Source organism: Pipistrellus kuhlii, unplaced genomic scaffold, assembly GCF_014108245.1.
Source record: "Pipistrellus kuhlii isolate mPipKuh1 unplaced genomic scaffold, mPipKuh1.p scaffold_m20_p_3, whole genome shotgun sequence".
Classification (NCBI taxonomy): domain Eukaryota; kingdom Metazoa; phylum Chordata; class Mammalia; order Chiroptera; family Vespertilionidae; genus Pipistrellus; species Pipistrellus kuhlii.
This window is the reverse complement of record NW_023425529.1, coordinates 36656680-36677595: the sequence shown is the minus strand read 5'-3', so window position 1 is coordinate 36677595 and position 20916 is coordinate 36656680. Positions and strand designations below refer to the sequence as shown.

Genomic DNA, 20916 nt, shown 5'->3' with positions numbered 1-20916 from the left:
ATGGGGAAAAAAATGCCATTGATGCCAATTAAAATGATCAAAATATAGCAAAGTACCTACTATAATTAGTCATTGTCCAGTGTTCAGAGAAAGATAAATGCAGAAAATAACAGAAGCTAAGAAAAGGTAAAGGAATTAGGGAAATAACATGTATATAAGAAAGTTGCAACTAACAAAAACAGAAAAAGCATATTGCAAAGGAGTAGAAAATAGCCCTGCATAGGCATTCAATAAGTTTTCATTTCCTTCTCTGAATTATTATTCCTCCCATTCCAGATAAAACAGGGAGGCTCTGAAAAGCTCAAGTTCAAAAGCCAAATGAAGCATGGAATCAGACTTAGGCTTGTATGATTTTAAAGTCCACACCCTATCCATCATATTACACTGCTTCACAGCAAAACAGGAAAAGACAAAGAAAACAAATTCAAGGGCATTAAATGGCTCAATATACTAGAAAATTAGAGTTCACTGAAGGCTTATAAACCTGGAAATAAGGTTGGGGCAAAATGTGATTCCAGAAGATTATTAGGGTGTAAACAAGATGGATTAAGACAGAGGTTAGCAGGCTCCAGGAAGCCGCTCCTCCAGCCACCTTCAAGAGGGAGCTTTGCCAATGACTGTAAATCCAAATAAATACCCAACTTTCTAAACTGCCTGTTGCCAATAGAAGCCCTAGAATGAACCCCAGGATTAAGAGGTGGGGGGGGGGGGGGGGGGGGGGTAGGGGTATATTTAAAAAAAGAAAAGCCAAAACCGGTTTGGCTCAGTGGATAGAGCATCGGCCTGTGGACTGAAGGGTCCCGGGTTCAATTCCAGTCAAGGGCATGTACCTTGGCTGCGGGCATATCCCCAGTAGGGGGTATTCAAGAGGCAGCTGATCGATGATTCTCTCTCATTGATGTTTCTAACTCTCTATCCCTCTCTCTTCCTCTCTGTAAAAAATCAATAAAGTATATTTAAAAAAAAAAAAAAGAGGCTGGGGTGGGGGGTGCATAGAGAAAAGGAAACCACTGACTGCTTCAAAACGAATCATGTGACTTAGAACTATGAAAGTACTGCATTCTCTACTAGTTTCACAAGTTACTCAACTTTTCAATGCTTTAAGGACACGTCTTTTATAAGACCCACACCATTCTGTATTTAAAGACTTATAACAGGAGTCTTGATTGTCCATTGCAGTTATCAAATAACTAAAATTACATAAGTTAGACAAATGTTTGCTTATATCTAACTAGAGGCCCAGTGCATAAAATTCATGCACAGGGGCAGGGGTGTCCCTCAACCCTGCCTGCACCCTCTCCAATCTAGGACCCCTCAGGGGTTGTCTGACTATCAGTTTAGGCAGTTGGACATTCCTCTCACAATCCAGGACCACTGGCTCCTAACCACTCCCCTGCCTGCCTGCTTAATGGCCCTAACTGCTCCTCTGCCTGCCTGCCTGCCTGCCTGCCTGCCTGGTTGCCCCTAAAAGCCTTCCCCTGCCAGTCTGGTTGCCCCCAACATGCATATACCTGTGGTCCCTTAGCCTAACCTGTGCCCTCTCGCAATCTGGGAGCCTCAGAGGATGTCCTCAGGGGAGTAGGCCTGAAGGGTCCCGGGTTCGATTCCGGTCAAGGGCATGTACCTTGGTTGCGGGCATATCCCCAGGAGGGGGTGTGCAAGAGGCAGCTGATCGATGACTCTCTCTCATCGATGTTTCTAACTCTCTATCTCTCTCCCTTCCTCTCTGTACAAAAATCAATATATTAAAATATAATCCAAACTGTTGACTGACAGGCCACACGTGACTAATAGGCACAAGTTTTGTGTTGTGGTGTTTTAAATAAAATTTTATCCCACTGACAAAACTTAAAAATGGGAGATATCACTTTAAAAAACAACTGTATTTCCAACTTTCCTTGAAAAAAATGGGTGCTATGGCAACCCTGGGTTCACACAGTCACAATGAGCTGTACCTGAGCAACAGATGAACCCTTTTTGAATGGCTCTTAGATGTGAAGTCTGGAAATGACAGTCCACTGCCTGATTTATGCGACTGTACCTGTAGCACTGCAATCATTCCAGAAATACCTGACCATCTGTCAAGCACTAGAGTTACAAAAATACAGTCTCTCCCCCACAACCTACCTTAGTGGAAAAGGCAGAGAGACAAGCAATTAGGATCCATGAGATAAGTGCTGTGATAAGGGAAGTAAAAGGCACATAATACATGGCTATGGTATCTAACTCTGTCTATGAGAAATCAGGGGACACCCCTCAGAGAAAGTGACAGCTAAACTGATCTTTAGCAGTCACAAAAATTATCAAAGAAGAGATCAGGGAAAACAAAATGCCAGAGAGAGAGAGAAAGAGAAAAGAGCCTTTGCCAAGACCCTGAGGGGAGACAAAGTATCCGAGAAAGTTAAATCAGTTCAATATGGCTACAGCCATCACCCAACCTCAAAAGCAGGTGTCAAAGAAAAGTTTAATTGAAAGGGCCGGAGGGAAAAGCCAAGTGTTAGTTCAAGTCAAGAGATGAAGTAGAATTTCCATAGTGACGGAATATGTAAGAGTTCGTTAAGCAGGGAAGAGAGGCTTCAGAGGGCACAGCTGTGTTGAGAGATGAAATGTAGGAAGAAAAGGAGAGAGAAGCAGGGATAGTCTAAACCAAGGGAGGGGAGGCACAAAGCAGCACGGGAATGAGGGTGCAGTAGCATAGAAGACCAAAGGGGCTTACATCTCGGGCGGTAACCAAGGATAACGGGGATGTGGAGCATGGCAGTTTTGGCTGGCCACAAGTTTGGCAAGAGAATTAGTCCCAGCGGTCCCCTGGTGGACGCGGAGGCATTCAGGCCTCTCAAAATTCAGCTGCGTCCTGGCTGGATTGCACTTCGGTCTCTTTGTAAGACATCGGCTTCAGTCTGGCTTGTGCCGGCTCCAGGAGAGGCTCTGGGTTCCAGGCTGCGGCCACGCAGGCTCCCATGGAGTGGTTAGAGGCCTGGTCTGTGTGTGCTGGTGGGTAGAAGTTTAGTATAAACTACCTTGTATTATTTTCTGATTTTTTCTGTAGGAATGATGGGCCTGCATACATCCTCTTAGAAAAAAAAAAAAAAAAAGCAATCGTGTGCCCATTATAGATTTACAGGAAGAAAAAAAGGTGCCAAGAAGTTCAACATGTGTCCACACCAGTACTCAAGAGGAGTCATTCCCAAATCCAAGTCCCCCCAACTAGATTAAGATATCCGCCAGAGGAAAGAGGGGAAAAAAAAAATGCCTGTTTTGCACTTTTTTTGTAGCTCTCAAAAGTGCCTAACAGCAAACTAGATACGCCGAACACATTCAGTAAAATTTACCGACTTCCTAGCATTTCTGGCGTCACGGAAGTTACCTCATTCAGTCCCCTTTGGCATATTAAGGCGCTAAAGAGACGCGAACTGTATCTCAGACTTCTTGCTTTTTTTTTTTTTTTTTTTTTTTCCAAACTCCACTGTGTCTGTCTGTTTCCCCCCTCAACCGCAGAGGCAGAAGTGCTCCCCGATCCCAATGCAGCGGGAGCCTCCCGAGTCCCGCCACGGAAAACGCCCGCCCGCCTGCCCGCCGCCACTCCCGCGAGGTCTCCGGCCCCGGCCCCGGCCCCGGCCCCCCCTCCGGCCGCGGCCCCCTCGCACAAAGGGAAAGAAAACACCCTCACCAACTCGGGGCCGCCGGGAGGATCGGTGGATGTGGTAGTCCGCTCGTCGCCGTTCTCGGCGAGGCACTTCCGGCGCGCGCATGACGTCAGCCGAGCGCCCGCCTCCGGGCCTGCGCCCGGGCCTCCGGTGAGCCGGGAAGAGGCTCTGCCTTCACCTGAGCCGCCTTCTCGTCCGCGGCGCCAGATCCTTCCCAGTTCCCGCGATGCCGAGGCCGCTGCGAGGGGCCGGGAGTCGTCGGGGATAAGCCCCCGCCCCCGGAGCCGAGGGCTCGCGCTCTGCCGACCGGCCGGGCCCGCCCCACGGGAAGGTAAACGCCTCGTCCGCGGCGGCCTGTCCTCCGGCCAGCCCCTCCCTGACCCCGCAGCCCACAGGGACCGGCCGTTAGCTAACTAGCTGCCTGCGCAGGGCTCGCCGGGACGGCTAAAGCGTTTCAGATGGGAAACGTTTTTTCAAAAAAGATCCATCGCGGCTGAGTGTCTGAAGCGGCCTCAGTGCGTTCCCCGGAGCATCTTCCCCGGCATCTGCGCCAGTTGGCTCGCCTTCGAATCCGACTTGTGCCCTTTGTGAGCGTTCGGAGCCCCCTCCTTAAAGATACACCGCACACGATTCTTAATTCGAAAACCTGACCGTGGTTGGGCCGGATAGAACTTTCAGGAAGTTAGCTGGACTTTTTTTTTATATGCATCAAAATGTGGGGCTTAAATTTCCTCTTAATGTAAGGTAACCAGGCGTCCCGCTTTTGGCGGGACAGTCCCGATTTTTAACAACGTGTCCCGCGACCTGCAGCATTTTAAAAAAGTCCCGATTCTTTCCAAAAATCGGGACTTTTTTAAAACGCCGCGGGACACATTATTAAAAATCGGGACTTCTGGTCACCTTATTAATGCCATTCCAGAGAAAAATAATTAAAGATAGCCAGAAAGGTACCCAACCAAAGTACTAGTGGAAATCAATGGCTTAAGTTCTTTCTGAGTTCCCAGGCTCTTTCTGCTGTGTGTATGCGAAGTATCATACATATTTGAAAGCACTTTTTGCTCTTAGCTTTGGGGAAAATTAGTAATGTCAGAGTTTTTCTCTTTTTTTAGAGATATTTTTTTATTTCAGAGAGAAAAGAGGAGGGAGAGATAGAAACATCAACGATGAGAGAGAATCGTTGATTGGCTGCCTCCACAGCCCCCTCTGGGGCTTGATCCCGCAGTTCAGGCAGGTGCCCTTGACCAGAATCAACCTGGGACCCTTCAGTCCAAATGCTCATACTCCATCCACTGAGCCAAACCAGATAGGGCCAGAGTTTTTCTCTTATCTGTTTAAAACGTACTTCATTCACACTGTAGGCCAGCACTAAAAGGCTTAGTGTGAAGAATCCACTTGAAATAGGACCAGAAAACTCTTTTACTAGTAAGTGGTGTCTGGAGAAAAGGAATTCCTTAATTCACCCAACTGGGAGTCATTAACTATTACTAAAAAGTAAGGAAGATGTATGAATCTGGCATAATTAAATCAGTGATTTAATTTGCTTGTATTGGGTTTTTACTTGGAATGAAGAACATCCTGGCTTAGATTGCTTATGTATCTATTTGTTTTCTTTCTTAGAAATGAGTGGTGGATTGGCCCCAAGTAAAAGTACAGTGTATGTATCCAACTTGCCCTTTTCCCTGACCAACAATGACTTATACCGGGTAAGTTTTATTAAAAGGACTATTATCTTCTGAACTATCAATTTGAGAAACAATTGTAGCTAAAGCAAACAGTTATCCTTGCTAAAATTCTTAATAAATACATTGCAGTGCTTGTGCTGCAGATGGGTGGTTGAGAAAAACGAAGGAATAGCATGAATCCTTTCTTCCAAGTGGGCCCTCTTTCTCTGTGCTACCTGAGGTAGATATTAAGTAGAAAGATGCTGCACAGATAGTATGTATTGCTTGATTAATTACTTAAGAGAGTTTTAAACCCAAAGAACAGAGGAGAAAAACTTTAGCTTCCTTCCTTGTTACAAAGTAGAGACATTTCTGTCCTTATTGAATACTTAGTATATGCTGCATGCTCTTAGAGATCCTAGGAACACATCAACAAACAAAAACATGAAAACTCCCTCTTGGTACTCACAATAAAAAGGTAGACAATGTAAAATATAAAAAAGTCGAATGATGTTATTTGTTAAATACAAAGCTAATGCTAAGATGCTAGGTGCTAAGGAGAGAAAAAAAGCAGGAAAGGGGGGTTATTAAATGTTAGGTTTGGAATGGAGGTGAAATTTTACCTGAGCGGTCTAAACTCTTATTGAGAAGGTGACTTTTCAGAAAAGACCTGAAGGAAGTAAAGGCAGCTGTCTAGTGCATGAGCTTTTCAGGCACAGAGTAAATCAGGCGAAGAGAAGAGGAGGAGCTGTCAAAGGTAAGCCCAGGCAGGGATGCCTTTTAGGGCCTACACAAGATAATGGAAAAGACTCGGAGTGGAAAGAGAAGCCTTTTGAAAGTGTTAGATGGAAAGCTGTCTCTATTGGCCTTCAGAATGCAATGTGGCTACACAGCAATCCAGTTATATCACATTCCATCATTACCCAAGTTACAAATAGGACTCAAAATTTATCATTGATTGCATATATTAATCTATTCAAAAACACTTTTCTAATAAGCGATACATAATAGGAACTATCTATATAGACTGAATGGCCACATTATTATGATCTCTGAATATTGTATATATAATCCTATATAATAAAAGGCTAATATGCAGAATGTCCCTCAACCAGGAGTTTGACCAGCAGTCCTGCCAGCCAACCAACCATGTCCCCTCCCCCTGGCCAAGCTGGCCAGATCCCACCCATACACGAATTCATGCACTGGGCCTCTAATATATATATTAGAGTGGCCAGATTATTATGCATTCGAAGATCATAATAATCTGGCCACTCGGTGTATATAAAAGGCTAATATGCAAAGTGTCCCCTTGGGAGATCGATCTGGGGTTTGATCACTCTCTTTGACAAGTGCTGACCTCCAGGGGGAAGCGTGGAACAAAGAAAGGCCCTGGCTGACAACCGGAGGCCCCAATCAGTCCTGATGGCCAGACAGGCCTAAGGACCCTACCCGTGCATGAACTTCCTGCACCAGGCCTCTAGTTACCATATAAGTATTGACTGAAGCAATAAGTGAAATTGTGAGATTGCTTAGGGTGAAGATATACAATAGATGTAAAAGAGAAGAAAGGGCCAACTATAGTTTCACTAACACATTAAGTGGGGGAGGGGGAAGAGCAGAAAGATTTGGGGAATGGAATTTTCATTACAGGAGCTTGTTTTATGTTTTGTTTTATAAGCAATCTAAGGATCTGTCTTTGAAATAATCATTGCTTGATTGGGTGGGAGCAGGCTGGGAATCATGATATTGTGCAACATTGTCAATTGAAATACAAGGTTTCTCTGGAGCTGTGGTGGAGCTGATAGTTGCTATGGATATACCACAGTAACACGGCAACTGTATAATGTGTGTGCCGTCAGACTACCACACCTGAAGAGTGGGTTTTTTCCTCTGTATGTACTTGTTTGTCAGAAATTTAGAAATTGAGACAGATACCTGGACTCCAATAACAAAATTAAAAATATTATTATCTTACAGACTAAAGGCTAAAATTTTTCATAAACTATAACAAAGAATGTGGCAAGTGTATACAACCTGAAAATTTAATGTTTTTGTGTGATTTTTAAATTAAATTGTAAATTCCTATGTGGTATTTTATTTCAGATATTTTCCAAGTATGGCAAAGTTGTAAAGTAAGTATTCACATAAAATTTTGAAAGTTCATTTAAAAGTTTATCTTAATTTAGTTCTCCATTATTTTTTAATTATGTAGTCAATTAACTATATTTTATAAAACAAATTTTTGATATAACAAAGTAAATAAGAATACTGTTGTTAACATTTTTACATACATATATGTCACTTTTCTATGTATGTAAACATGTATAAACAATTTTTTGAAAGTCAATTAAATTCTGGCAACTGCCTTTTAAGGTAAACACTGTTATTATCTTGATGTTACTATAAATGACAAACTGAAGCACACAGTAAACCTAAAATGATATTGCTAGTTTATGGTGGAGACTATTTAAATCCAACAGTTTGATTCCAGAGCCTACTCCCTTAACTCTACCATTACCTTTTCTTGTTTTTGTCCCTGTCTGTCAGAATCTCCAAATGAATTTCCATACAAATATATATCTAAGAGAATGCTATGAAGTTAAAAGACACAGTTATAAGCACCCAGGACAGGGAAGACCTGATTTAGTCTAGGGAGGGTAGAGTTACCTGTCTGGATCCGTTGAGTTGAAAACTAAAAGTAAGAGTTAAGTAGGCAAGGCAAATGGAAGAAACATTTTCAGTAGAGGAAACCTCTTGTGCAAAGGCCCTGTGGCAAGAGAAAATAAAGTGACATCATGAAACAGAGAAAGCCAATATGACCAGAGTTGAGTGAACAAGAGGGAGAAATGTAAGTCCAGAGATAGAAGCAGGTTCCTAATCTTGCTTTTTGGCCATATTACAAGATACTTGGTTTTCATCCTAAAAATAACAGGAATCCACTAAAGAATTATAAATGAGGGAATGACATTGTTTTACTGCCTTTACATTATCAATGTTTAGTGCCTGGACTTACAGCTAATTGAGTAACTGAATGACAACATGAATAAACAAATAGATATACTTTTTTGAGAAACTAATTTCCCATTTGCATCTATCTTTTTGTTTTAACATATTGAACTAGGCTTAATAGAAACAACATTAAAGGAGTTTTTATTATACTACCGTAGGAGCCCAATGCATGAAAATTCATGAAAGAATAAGCCTTACTTCTCCCAGCTGCGGGCTCCGGCTTCCCTCTGGCTGCCAGCAAGCACCTGAGACCCAGGGTGGCTTCCCTCGGGCCGCCTGCAGGCACCTGGGACCCGGGCTGCTTGCCTCCTCCAGCCACCAGCAGGCATGCAGGACCCAGGCCAGCTTCCCTCCACCCCAGCTTTGTCAGGAAGGCTGTCCGGAAGACGTCCAGTCTAATTAGCATGTTACCCTTTTATTATAGATGAGATGAGGCATGGTTTTTACATAACTAGATTTCTGTAGAGGCTAGCAGAAAGATGGAGAAAGTATTTCTAGTTAAAGAAAACAGTGTGCCGGGCCAGCACAGCCAAGGGTTCAGTGAGCCTGAGGTGTGGTGATAAAGGATTGAAGACCGACAAAGAATAAGCTGGGTCTAGGTGGATCTTCTGTGCCCAGGTAAGGCCACAGAGAGATAGATCCAGATGGCAAGCTGAGCCTTTATTTTATAGCCAAAGGTAGTGGTCACCATAGTTACAGTGTTCTTGTGAGTTTCACTTGTTTTGGCAGCACTTGCTGCTCCTCCCACAGCCCATTAGCTACCCAGGGAGGATCTAGGCATTGTCATAAGGTCAAGCTTAATTATCCTCTAAGCTCAGACTTGTTTGTGGCTTTGCCAACAGGCCAGTCCGAGGCTTAACCCTCTAACCACTCAGTACAAAGTAGTTCACCTTATACCCTATTCCAGCCTTGGAATCGGTCATTTCTCCAAAGAACCCTGTTAAACATTGTCTTTTAAACTATATTTAATGACAAAAAGGATTAAGAATGTGAAAGGGATCAGGAGAAAGAGCAGACTCTTATCACGTAGGTACTTTGGGTGTTATGGCTAAGAACCACAGAGCTGGAGAGTCTTTAAAAGAATTTTAAGTATGTAGTTAGAGTCTAAAACCTAGAAAAAAATAAGTAATTTTGCTTTTTGTGTTAAGAGAATACATTGTTTTTTTCTACAAGACTTAGTAGAGAAGAGGAATTATGCTGAGTCTTCAGAATTCCATTGTCTCTGTAATCTCTGCTTCATCCTTAAGCCTCTGATTACAGTTTGATTTATCAGACACTTTTAATCATACATGTGTTCACTAGTATTAAATTATTATACTTTCTTATTTCCATTCTTGATACCCCATAACTTTGCACAGATAAGCTATTTGTCAAATGTATTTATTTCTCTTACTCTGTAAATGTTTTATTAAACCTTTTTGAATAATACTTCCTTCCAGGTTATTAATATCTGTTTTATTTATTGCTACCTCGTTATTTTTAATTATTTGTTTATGCTTTTAAGGGTTACTATAATGAAAGATAAAGATACCAGGAAGAGTAAAGGTGTTGCATTTATTTTGTTTCTGGATAAAGACTCTGCACAAAATTGTACCAGGGCAATAAACAACAAACAGGTAAGCCTTTCATTCCCAATAAGGTTTTTAACCCAAAAGGGTTTGTGCTCATCCAGGCCAAAAATATGGGAATGTAGTGGGTGATCAAGTCTTACAGGCATCAGTAGGTTCTGAGGTTATTAAACTTGTAGAAAAAAAAAAAGATGCCAAAACTGTACTGGGTTCCCAAAACATTGGTAGAATAAGGATGTTAGAGTCCATTCTACAGAACAGAATTTGTCACATCTAAGTAGGCAATTGCTAAAATAATCTAAAAGATAAAATTGAAGGTTTGAGCCAAAACCGGTTTGGCTCAGTGGTAGAGTGTCAGTCTGTGGACTGAAAGGTCCCAGGTTCGATTCCGGTCAGGGGCATGTACTTTGGTTGCAGGCACATTTCCGGTAGGGGGTGTGCAAGAGGCAGCTGGTCGATGTTTCTCTCTCATCGATGTTTCTAGCTCCCTATCTCTCTCCCTTCCTCTCTGTAAGAAATCAATAAAATAGTCGGGACCGGTTTGGCTCAGTGATAGAGCCCTGGCCTGCGGGACGTTTCCCGGGTTTGATTCCAAGGGCATGTACCTTGGTTGCGGGCACATCCCCAGTAGGGGGTGTGCAAGAGGCAGATGATTGATGATTCTCTCTCATCGATGTTTCTAACTCTCTATCCCTCTTCCTCTATGTGAAAAATCAATAAAATATATTTTTTTTAATCAATAAAATATATATATTTTTTTAAATTGAAGGTTTGAGGAAATGGGATCAGTGACTATATCTTCTGCATTTACCTTTTCTCTGATTTAGTTATTTGGTAGAGTGATAAAAGCAAGCATTGCTATTGACAATGGAAGAGCAGCTGAGTTCATCCGAAGACGAAACTACTTTGATAAATCTAAGTGTTATGAATGTGGGGTGAGTATATCTAAAACTTAATGTAATTTTCTATAGTTTACAGTACTTTCACACCAGTGTTTTATTTGTGCTCTTCTAAACTTCTGGGTGGCTAAAACCAGTTTATGAAAGTTGTTTTAATTTGGCACTCTACTCATCTAAGCAAACTCAATTGAAATTGAGTTTGTAAAGATATGTATGTAAAGATAACCTGAGTGATACAAAGTGACAATTTCTCCAGTCTTTGAAAACTGTTAGGTTAAAAGGTATTGACTAATTACTTATATTAGTGTCTTGAAAGATTTTAGTGACCCATAAATATGTGTGTTAATAGGATATTGCCTGTTTCTATAATATTGGATCGGCAACTAAGTAATTGCGGATTTTTTAAATTTTTTTTCATGGAACTAAATAACTTTATTCTGTAATGTATTGCCCATTTTGATCAATGACCTTTTGCCATCTTTCAGGCAGCATCATAATCCCATGTTCAAAAAACTTCTGGTTTTTATTAGCAAAAAACTGAATCAGGTACGATTTGACGACATCATCATTATTGAAATTTTTACCATTCAAGGAGTTTTGTAAAGATCGAAACAAAAAGTAATCAGATGGTGCAAGGTCAGGTCTATATGGTGGATGTGGCAAAACATCCCAACCAAGCTCCATTAATTTTTGCCGAGTGACCAAAGATGTGTGTGGCCTTGCATTGTCATGATGGAATACAACACCTTTTCGATTTGTCAATTCGGGCCGCTTTTCTTCAACTGCATTGTTTAATTTCGTTAGTTGTTCAATGTAGACATCAGAATTGATCGTTCGGTTGGGTGGTAAGAGTTCAAAGTAGACAATTCCTTTGTAATCCCACCAAACTGATAACAAAACCTTCTTTTGATGAATATCAGCTTTTGATGTTGTTTGAGTTGGTTCACCTGGCCTGCTCCACGATCTTTTCCGCTTGATATTGTTGTAAACAACCCATTTTTCATCGCCAGTTATCAGTCGTTTTAAAAATGGATCATTTTCATTACGTTTCTTTAGCAAATCGCAGCTGCTAATGCGTTGCGTTAACTGTGATTCTTTCAGTTCGTGAGGAACCCATGTATCGAGTTTTTGAACATAGCCAAGTTGTTTTAAGTGATTTTCAATGCATGTATGTGATACATGAAGCTTCTCTGCAATCTCACGTGTTGTACTGTGACAGTCCGAATTGATTATTGCTTTGATTAGGGCGTCATCAACTTCAACTGGACGACCAGAGCGTTTTTCATCTTTGAGTGAAAAATCACCAGAACGAAATTTGGCAAACCAATTTTGACACTGCCGTTCTTTTAAGGCTTCGTCACCATAAACAGCACATAACTTTTTATGAGCTTGCGATGCGTTTTTCCCTTTGCGGAAATAAAAAAACAAAATATGACGAAAATGTTCCTTTTGATTTTCCATTTTTCAACGAACGCCAAACGAAAACTACAAAACAGATCAAAAAACTTTTTTTACTGATTAACAGCTGAATAGCCAACTATCAAATAACAAAATGTGTTTTACATTTGTACTACGTCTGCAAACCTAAAAATTCAACTGAAGCCATATATGTGTGAAACCCGCAATTACTTAGGTGCCGACCCAATATTTTGCCAATTTAGTGTCTGCCCCCTGGTGATCAGTGTGCATCATAGCAACTGGTCGATTGGTCATTCCAGTTATTCTGGTTGTTTTGTCTTACCAATCACTTAGGCTTTTATGTATATACTAATAGCCCGGTGCATGAATTTGTGAATGGGGGGGGGGGGGGGGGGGGAGGTCCCCTTAGCCTGGCCTGCACCCTCTCCAATCTGGGATCCCTCAGAGGATGTCCGACTGCCAGTTTAGGCCCAATCCCAGCAGTCGGACATCCCTCTCATAATCCAGGACTGCTGGCTCCTAACCGCTCACCTGCCTGCCTGCCTGATTGCCCCTAAACACTCTGCCTGCCAGCCTGCTCGCCCCAAACTGCCCCCCAACCCCCACCCGCCCGCCCCCCCCCCCCCTGCCGCCAGCCTGATCATCCTCAATGTGCATATCCCCCCTCCAATCACCCACAACTGCCCTTCTTTCTTGGCTTCTAACTGCCTCTCCCTTGGCCCTGCCACCATGGCTTTGTCCAGAGGAACGTCCAGAAGGTCTCCTTGAAGTTCTGCCAGTCTAATTAGCTTATTACCCTTTTATTATACTGATAGAGGCCTGGTGCACAGGTGGGGGCTGGCTGGTTTGCCCTGAAGGGTGTCCTGGATCAGGGTGAGGGTTCCCTTGGAGGGCGGGGTGGCATGGGTGAGGATGGGGGCAGTTTGCAGCCACACCCCTATGGGGTGAGGGTCCCCACTGAGGGAGGCGTGGCCAGCCTGGGTGAGAGTTGATGGCCATTTGCAAGCCACTCCCTCAGTGGCCGCCTGGAAATTCAACTCCAGCCTGCTTCATAGCCACCGCCCACAGACCCCTCCTTTGCAGGTGGGAAGCTTGGCTTCCTCCATTGCCCGGGGCAACCCAAGCTGCCTGCCCTCTCCAGCTGGCTCAGTGGCCACTGCCATCTTTGTCCCGCTAATTTGCATATTCCCTCCTGATTGGCTGTGGTTTTTGTGGAGTGATGGTCAATTACCATATTACTCTTATTAGATAGGATAGATGGTCAATCTAACACTGTCAAATATGAATACAATGCAAACCACAAATTTAATTTTAAAATTTCTAGTAGCCACATTGAAAAAGTAATAAAATTTAAATCTTTTACTTTATCCAATATACTACATCTAAAATGTAAAATATTATCATTTGAACTATTGTAATTAATGTTTTAAAATTAAGATATTTTACATTTTTTTTTCTTATTGTCTTCAAAATCTTGTATATAGTTTACCCTTATAATGCATATCATTTTAAACAGGTTCTCACTAACCAATAAAGAATTATGGTTAGTGGTTGCCATAATTGGACAGTGCAGGGATAGTCTAAATATAGAAAAAAAAGGAAATTAATTAATAGGAAAAGTGAGGAAACTAAATTTGATTTTAAAACAGAATTTTAAGCAATATCTTGGAAGTTAGGAGTTTTGTCCCAATTTTGTCAAATAATAACTTAAAATGTTAACATCAAGGTAGATAGTCCATTTAAATTTTGAGGTTTTTAGCTTGCATTTAAAATGTTTGGAGGAAAAAACACTTATTTTCCTCTTAGCTCTTTGTGGACTTCTAAAATACTTTCTTATTGTTAAAATAGCTTATTAGGAGTTAAAATTTCCTTCTAAATATTAATGGGTTTTATTAATTTCTTCATGTATGTTCCCAGTGTGACTATATATTTTTTTAATTTTTTTAAGTTCCACCACCTTTTATTCTTTGGGTACCAGGCAAGTTTCTATTAATAACAAAACAAATAAAATAATTTTCCTTTCCTTCTTCATGGGAAACGAAAGGAAAGTGGACACTTAAGTTATGCCTGTCCTAAAAATATGCTTGGAGAACGTGAACCTCCAAAGAAGAAAGAGAAAAAGAAAAAAAAGAAAATTCCTGAACCAGAAGAAGAAATGTATGTATATCCACTCTTACTACCATAAATACATTATAGTGTTACTTCAGTCTTTTTACTATTATAAATGCATTCTGATTTTTTTTTTTTTTTAATTTAGTGAAGAAGTACAAGAAAGTGAAGATGAAGGAGAAGATCCTGCTCTTGACAGCCTCAGTCAGGCCATAGCTTTCCAGGTACTAAGTAGTTCTTTTTAAAGGCACCATGCCGTAGCAGCCTTGGGTTAATAGTTTTATATTCCTTGCTTCCTTTATTAATCATCTCCTCATTCTGGCAATCTGTCTTTTCCTTTCTCCTTCTAAACTTCAGGAGACTGGCTACTTTTCTTAGGTCTTTAGAACCAGTATGGTGGAAAAATTCCTATTGGCTCCTAGATTTTAAGGGCTCTATAACACTTTTAATATCATATAATTTGTTTTTATTATAAAATTGAGCAGAACTATTTTATTAAAGTGAGTTTAGCCCAACAGAAGAGATTTTATTAAAGATTGAAAAGATATCTTTGAAAGAAACTTCGCTTCAAAACAAAACCAAAAACATATTTTTGACCACTAAAGACCCTAATACAAATATATGAAACATTTTTTTCAAGGATACATAATCCTTACTTTTATATAACCAGATATTTTGTTTGAATGTAGTTGACAGGTAGTAACTGTATATGTCAACTTGCTTTTCCTTTTAGTAACTAATTTCATATTTTATAATTCCCACCTTCAGCAGGAATGGAAAATAGGCTTCATTTACTGTGCCTGTTAATTAGTAGAAATTGACTAAAATAATTTTGAGTAACATGGTAAAACTAAAATATATTGAGACTGAGGGAAGAGCATCCTGATGGAGTAGAATTGTTTTCATGGACTGCGAGGGTGGAAAGTGTTGGCACATGTGGTGTGTTTTTGCATTGTTTTAAATTAATGTACCATAAATAATATTAAATAGGTTCCTGATTTTGTTTGTTTTCTTACAGCAAGCCAGAATTGAAGAAGAACAAAGAAAGTGGAAACCCAGTTCAGAGGGTCCCTCAACCTCTGATGATTCAAGACGCCCAAGGATAAAGAAAAGCGCATATTTCAGTGATGAAGAAGAACTTAGCGATTAAAATTATATTTATTATGTAAATATTAAAAAAAATGTTTTTAATCTTAGAGTACCAAGTTCAATTGGGACTAAAGATTGTTTTTTAGAATTTGACCATACAAATACTTAATGCCAAATAATTTTTTACTATAAAATAGTTTACCCTGGTCAGACAGCTGGGTTGGTTAGAGCATCATCCCAATACACCAAAGTTGTGGGTTCAGGCCCCAATCAGGGCTGAACCCACAATATATGCATAAAAAAGTGGAACAATAGCCTGGCTGGCATGGCTCTGGTTGAGCATTGACCTAGGAATCAAGGAGGTCAGGACACATGCCCAGAATATGGGCTCAGTCCCCAGTGTGAGGCTTGCAAGAGGCAGCCAATCAATTCTCCCTCATCATTGATATTTCTATCTCTGTTTCTCTTTCTCTAAAATCAATAAATATTTTTTAAATTACTATAAAATAGATATTGAAAAGAAATTTTAAAGTATCATGCTTCTGTCTTGCCTAAGCAAAATATTAATAATAAAGATTTGTTAATCATTAATATTGAAAATAATATATTCGAAAAAAGAACAATATATAATAATGCTATTGTCATCCCAAGAAATAAGGTATATATTAAAAAGATTTGTCTGAGGGTTCATTAAAAATAGTTATTAGTCTTGATTAGTTTATATGAGGACTTTTAAAATAAATTTCACCAGCAAGGAAAAAACCTTCATAAAGATTGGAAAAAGTTGAATGATTTATTGTTATTAAATATTTAAATTTTTTTCAAGAGAATTTTTTTTTAATACGGGTGTTTGTCACCTTATTATAGCTTGATCCTAATCTGGATACATTGTAATTTCCCCTAAAATATAAAGTAGCTCTAAAATGCTTATCCACCAAACAGTGTTAATTTACCTTGCCTTTGGGACCCAAGTTCCATTTCCCAAAAGCAGCTAACTTAAGGTGTTTCTTTTCATATGTACATATATTTTTCCTAAATAAGATGCATATATCTTTTCACATAATTCATAAAAGGATAGAGGACTTTTTTTTATCTTCTGTATTCTCCACTGCCTTCCTCCATTTCTCAGTATGGTTATGTTAAAATTGTTGGTTAAGTCCATTTTTATTTTATGACACGCTGTAAATACTGTTCACTTCTGAGCTAACAAGTATGCAGTTACATTTTTGCAGAGTTAATTATTGTGTGTGTTTTTTTTAATATATTTTATTGATTTTTTACAGAGAGGAAGGGAGAGGGATAGAGAGGCAGAAACATCAGTGAGAGAGAAACATCCATCAGCCGCCTCTTGCATACCTCCCACTGGGGATGTGCCCGCAACCAAGGTACATGCCCTTGACCGGAATCGAACCTGGGACCTTTCAGTCTGCAGGCCGACGCTCTCTCCACTGAGCCAAATAGGTTTCGGCTATTGTCTCATTTTTTATGTATTATATATCTTTTTATTTATGACTAAATCTGCCCAAACTTTCTGCAGATAGTTATATGGGAATGGAATTATGGAGCCTTTAATTTTCTACTTTTTTATATTTCTATAGTGTTTGAATGCTCTTAAAAAGAACAGCCACTTATTAGTTTTCTTAAATTACTAAAAGCAATAAAAATATTTGCACTTTGCCAAAATCAGTTTGGCTCAGTGAATAGAGCTTCGGCCTGTGGACTGAAAAGTCCCAGGTTCTATTCCAGTCAGGGGCATGTACCTTGGTTACCGGCACATCCCCAGTAGGGGGTGTGCAAGAGGCAGCTGATTGATGTTTCTCTCCCATCGATGTTTCTAACTCTGTTCCTCTTTCTTCCTCTTTCTTCCTCTCTGTAAAAAATTAATAAAATATAAATTTTTTTAAATGGCAATCCCCATATCTTTTAAGAAATAAATAAATAAAATAAAATAAAAATATTTGCACTTTGAAAACTACACAGGCAATGAAAGTGTTAACCGCTTGCCAGCAAAGAATCTAAATTGCAGTGAAGTACATGTGCATATATGTGGAACACAACAGTGATAATGAAATATGTAGGCATTAAGATGTATGAATAGTAAAACCTTGGCTACCATATCTAGAGAAGTCTTGAAGTACTTAAAGTTTTGCATATAATATACCAAAAATAAGTCATTTAGACTCAAATCATATATAGCAGAGTGATAGGTGACAGGAAGGGCCAAGGAATCTCATTAACAGCCATTCAGCTTCAGAAACGAGTGAATGGGTTAAAATGCCCCACATAGAATAAGAGTGTTCCTTTACAATGTTTCATCTATTTCCAGGTTGGAAATTTATGCTGTCAAAAAAATCTTCAGCTCTCCTTTCATCATTGTCAAAGGCAGAATACCAAGGCAGCTGAGCAGGAGGCACAGAGAAAATATAGATGCACTGCCAAACAAAAAGAAGCCATTTCCCATAATAAGCAATTTCACAGACTATTTGCAGAAATATGGAAAAATGGTTAAAACCTTTTTGGAAAGCAGTTCAATAAGCACTGTTACTAAAGTAACAATACAAATAATTATAGTCAGAGGCAATCCTTAATCCACAGAATGGGTTTAGGCACTATCAATTACTTTTTTAAAATATATTTTTTTATTGATTTCAGAAAGGAAAGAAGAGAGAAAAACATCAATGATGAAAGAATCATTGATCAGCTGCCTCCTGCACACCTAATGGGAATCGAGCCCAAAACCAAGGCATGTGCCCTGACTGAGAATAGAACCATGACCTCGTTCATTGCTTGATGCTCAACCTCTGAGGCATGCCAGCCAGACCACTGCCAATTAGTTTTAAAAATGTGTGTGTGTGTATTATTGATTTCAGAGAGGGAGAGAGAGAAACATTAATGATGAGAGAGAATCAGTGATCAGCTGCCTGTGCACACCCCACACTGGTGATCGAGCCTGCAACCCAGGCATGTGCCCTTGACTAGAATCAAACCTGGACCCTTCAGTCCACAGGCTGTCACTCTATCCACTGAGTCAAACCAGCTAGGGCTCAATTATCAATACTTTTAAAATTGCTTTTATCAGATCCAAATTTTAAGAATCCTTAGGTATAGATAAAATCAATAGGTATACATAGAATCAATTAGTAATTTTAGTTAAGATCTGGTAATCTAGAGTAAGCTGACCAGAAATATAACAGCTTTTATACAATGCGGTCTTAAGCAAATTCCTTTCCCAGAGAGTTGCATTTCTCATCACATCTTTTCAGATTCATGGCTCTATGCAAAACACGAAACAATTTATAAAGGAGATGTTATAGTTTGGTCAGGACTTGATGAGTATACTCAAAATGAGTTAAATCCAAAAACAGGCATTTAACAAATTATCAGAAAGAATTTGTATTATTACATATTTAGCCCTGTGCATCAGACACTGCCATAAATATATCTATACTTAATAAAAGGGTAATATGCTAATAAGACCAGACATCCTTCCAGACAAAGCCACAGTGGTGGGGGCTAAGTTAGAGGCGATTGGGGGCAACCAGGCTGGCAGGGGAGCAAAGTTAGGGGTGACCAGGCCAGCGGAGCAGAGCAGTTAGGAGTGACCAAGTTCGCAGGCAGAGGCAGTTAAGGGCGATTGGGCAGGTAGGAGAGCAGTTAGGGGCCATCAGGCAGGCAGTTGAGCTGTTAGCAGGCAGGTGAGCTGTTAGGAGCCAGCAGTCTCAGATTGTGAAAGGGGTATCCAACTGCCGGTTTAGGCTCAATCCTTGGAGGACATCAGGCAGTTGGACATCCCCCAAGTGTTCCTGGATTGGAGAGGGTGCAGGCCAGGCTGAGGGAACACACACATACACACACACACACACACACACACACACACACACACACGTACACATGCACAAATTTTGTGCACCGGGCTTCTAGTGTATATATATATAAAAGACTATTATGCTAAATGTCCCTCTGGCCATCCGACAGGTCACTATGATGTGCACTGACCACCAGAGGCCAGACAGTCAATGCAGGAGCTGCCATGACACACACTGGCTATTTACAAAGAAACAGCACTTCAGACCTAGTGCCAACAAAGCAACACTCTGCTTCCCCCATGTGAGACACAGGCCCCAACACTCCACCAAATCACAGCAAATGCTGTCAAGACCCCCATGGCATGAATGTGGCCCCCTGCCCAGCCCAGCCTGGAAACGGTTGCTGTGGGCTCTGGGTAATGACATCACGTGGCAATGGCTGGCTTCCTCTCCCTAGCAACTAGCCTCCTTGGAATTCTTCAGCCCAGGAATACGACTTGCTTTATTGCCAGGTGCAAATATTTTACACTTCAACCAAATGTCTGTGAAGCATTTTCATCTCATTTGATCCTCACAGAGGTCCAGGTATAGGTAGATAGAAGACTCAGTAGAATCCAATTTTCATTAGCCAGAAAACAAAGATTTTAAAAATTTAGAAACTTGACCCGACTGAAAACAAGTAAGAAATGGTGGACCTTAAAAATGACTTAAGGTTTTCTACTGCACAGAATATAGTCAAACACTGCTGCAGTTAAATATTTTACCCTTTGTTCTCCCTGTGTGATTTACAATAATAATCTGCTTCGTGTTAATATTTACTGCTGTTTTGCTGACAATTACCTGAAAGAGAAGTTGGGGTGCTTCACTGTGCTGGATAAAATTTAGCTAAATCAGAAAGCAAGTCTAATTAAGCAAGTTTATTCACTTGCTATATATAAAAGGCTAAATTGACTCACACATGCGCGATACATATAAAGCCTCACTGGCACCAATCGCACAATGACAATCGATCTGTCATTGTCGATCATGAATTTGGTTGACACATCTATTATAGAGGGCGAATAGCGATATTAAAATATTTTTTCTAATTAATTTTCTTTCAATGTGCATGAATCCTTGCACCAGGCCACTAGAGAAAAATATAAACTAACAATCCCTTTTAAATAGGCATTATTTTCATTCTTATATAGATGACAAAATTGAGGCACAGAGAAGTGGAGTAATATACCACAAGTCACACAGTCAATAAGCACAAAAAGGCCTGCACAGCTAGAGAGGCAGCATTGTCAGAAAGCAAAATTTGCTCCCCTTTCAGTTGCTGATGTAATGTAGCATTTTCAGGCCAAAGGTCTATAGCTGGGATCTGCCAGACAAAGGCTTCTGCCACCAGAGACACATGACGGTCAGCATCTTCCTCCACAACCCCCGTGGCTCCTGGTAGCTAACAGGCCTTACCCCTGCTGAGGCTCTGACAAGGCCCAACACTATTTCTCCAACTTTGTCCAAAATCCTGGGAAACGCTAGCACTGAGTTCTTAATTTTCAGAATGATTTTTATTTTTAGAAATGTTTCCTTCAAATTTGCTGTTGATTGAGGATGGTTACAAATTCTTTGCTACACATCTTATTCTGAGATGGAGTCCAATTCCTCTCTGAATCTGAGCTGACTTTCAGTGACTTGCTTGGTCAATAATACATATTGGAGGT

At 40.4% G+C, this 20916-nt stretch overlaps 2 protein-coding genes and 1 long non-coding RNA gene across 18 annotated transcripts in view; 2 read left to right on the top strand and 1 right to left on the bottom strand.

Moving 5' to 3' along the window:
* PPHLN1 (periphilin 1) overlaps positions 1 to 3804 on the bottom strand; it is a 99221-nt gene extending 95417 nt beyond the window's left edge. For 6 of the 10 annotated variants that reach the window (XM_045587922.1, XM_045587924.1, XM_036455110.2 and 3 more), the window contains exon 1: positions 3671 to 3804. In XM_045587922.1, the coding sequence (XP_045443878.1) occupies positions 3671 to 3752 (82 nt within the window). In that variant the 5' untranslated portion in view covers positions 3753 to 3804. Of the gene's footprint in view, positions 1 to 2716; positions 2992 to 3670 lie in introns of all 10 variants that reach the window. The other 4 variants (XM_045587923.1, XM_036455111.2, XM_036455114.2 and 1 more) reach the window with 1 other exon arrangement.
* A 30-nt stretch (positions 3805 to 3834) lies between these two features.
* Positions 3835 to 15511, top strand: ZCRB1 (zinc finger CCHC-type and RNA binding motif containing 1). Of its 7 annotated transcripts, XM_045587926.1 has the most exons (9): positions 4623 to 4738; positions 4963 to 5138; positions 5265 to 5350; positions 7415 to 7443; positions 9825 to 9936; positions 10716 to 10823; positions 14251 to 14363; positions 14464 to 14539; positions 15334 to 15511. In XM_045587926.1, exons 3-9 carry the CDS (start codon positions 5267 to 5269, stop codon positions 15463 to 15465), a joined length of 654 nt encoding a protein of 217 aa, XP_045443882.1. In that variant the 5' UTR covers positions 4623 to 4738; positions 4963 to 5138; positions 5265 to 5266; the 3' UTR covers positions 15466 to 15511. The 7 variants fall into 7 exon arrangements, with proteins under 7 accessions (XP_036311014.1, XP_045443884.1, XP_036311012.1 ...); XM_036455119.2 differs by lacking the exons at positions 4623 to 4738; positions 4963 to 5138 and adding an exon at positions 3841 to 3978; XM_036455120.2 differs by lacking the exons at positions 4623 to 4738; positions 4963 to 5138 and adding an exon at positions 4557 to 4575.
* On the top strand, positions 7454 to 9430 carry LOC123653178. The gene is made up of 2 exons (XR_006742826.1): positions 7454 to 8830; positions 9203 to 9430. It is a non-coding gene; the product is annotated as an uncharacterized LOC123653178 (long non-coding RNA).
* Positions 15512 to 20916: the final 5405 nt, after the last annotated feature.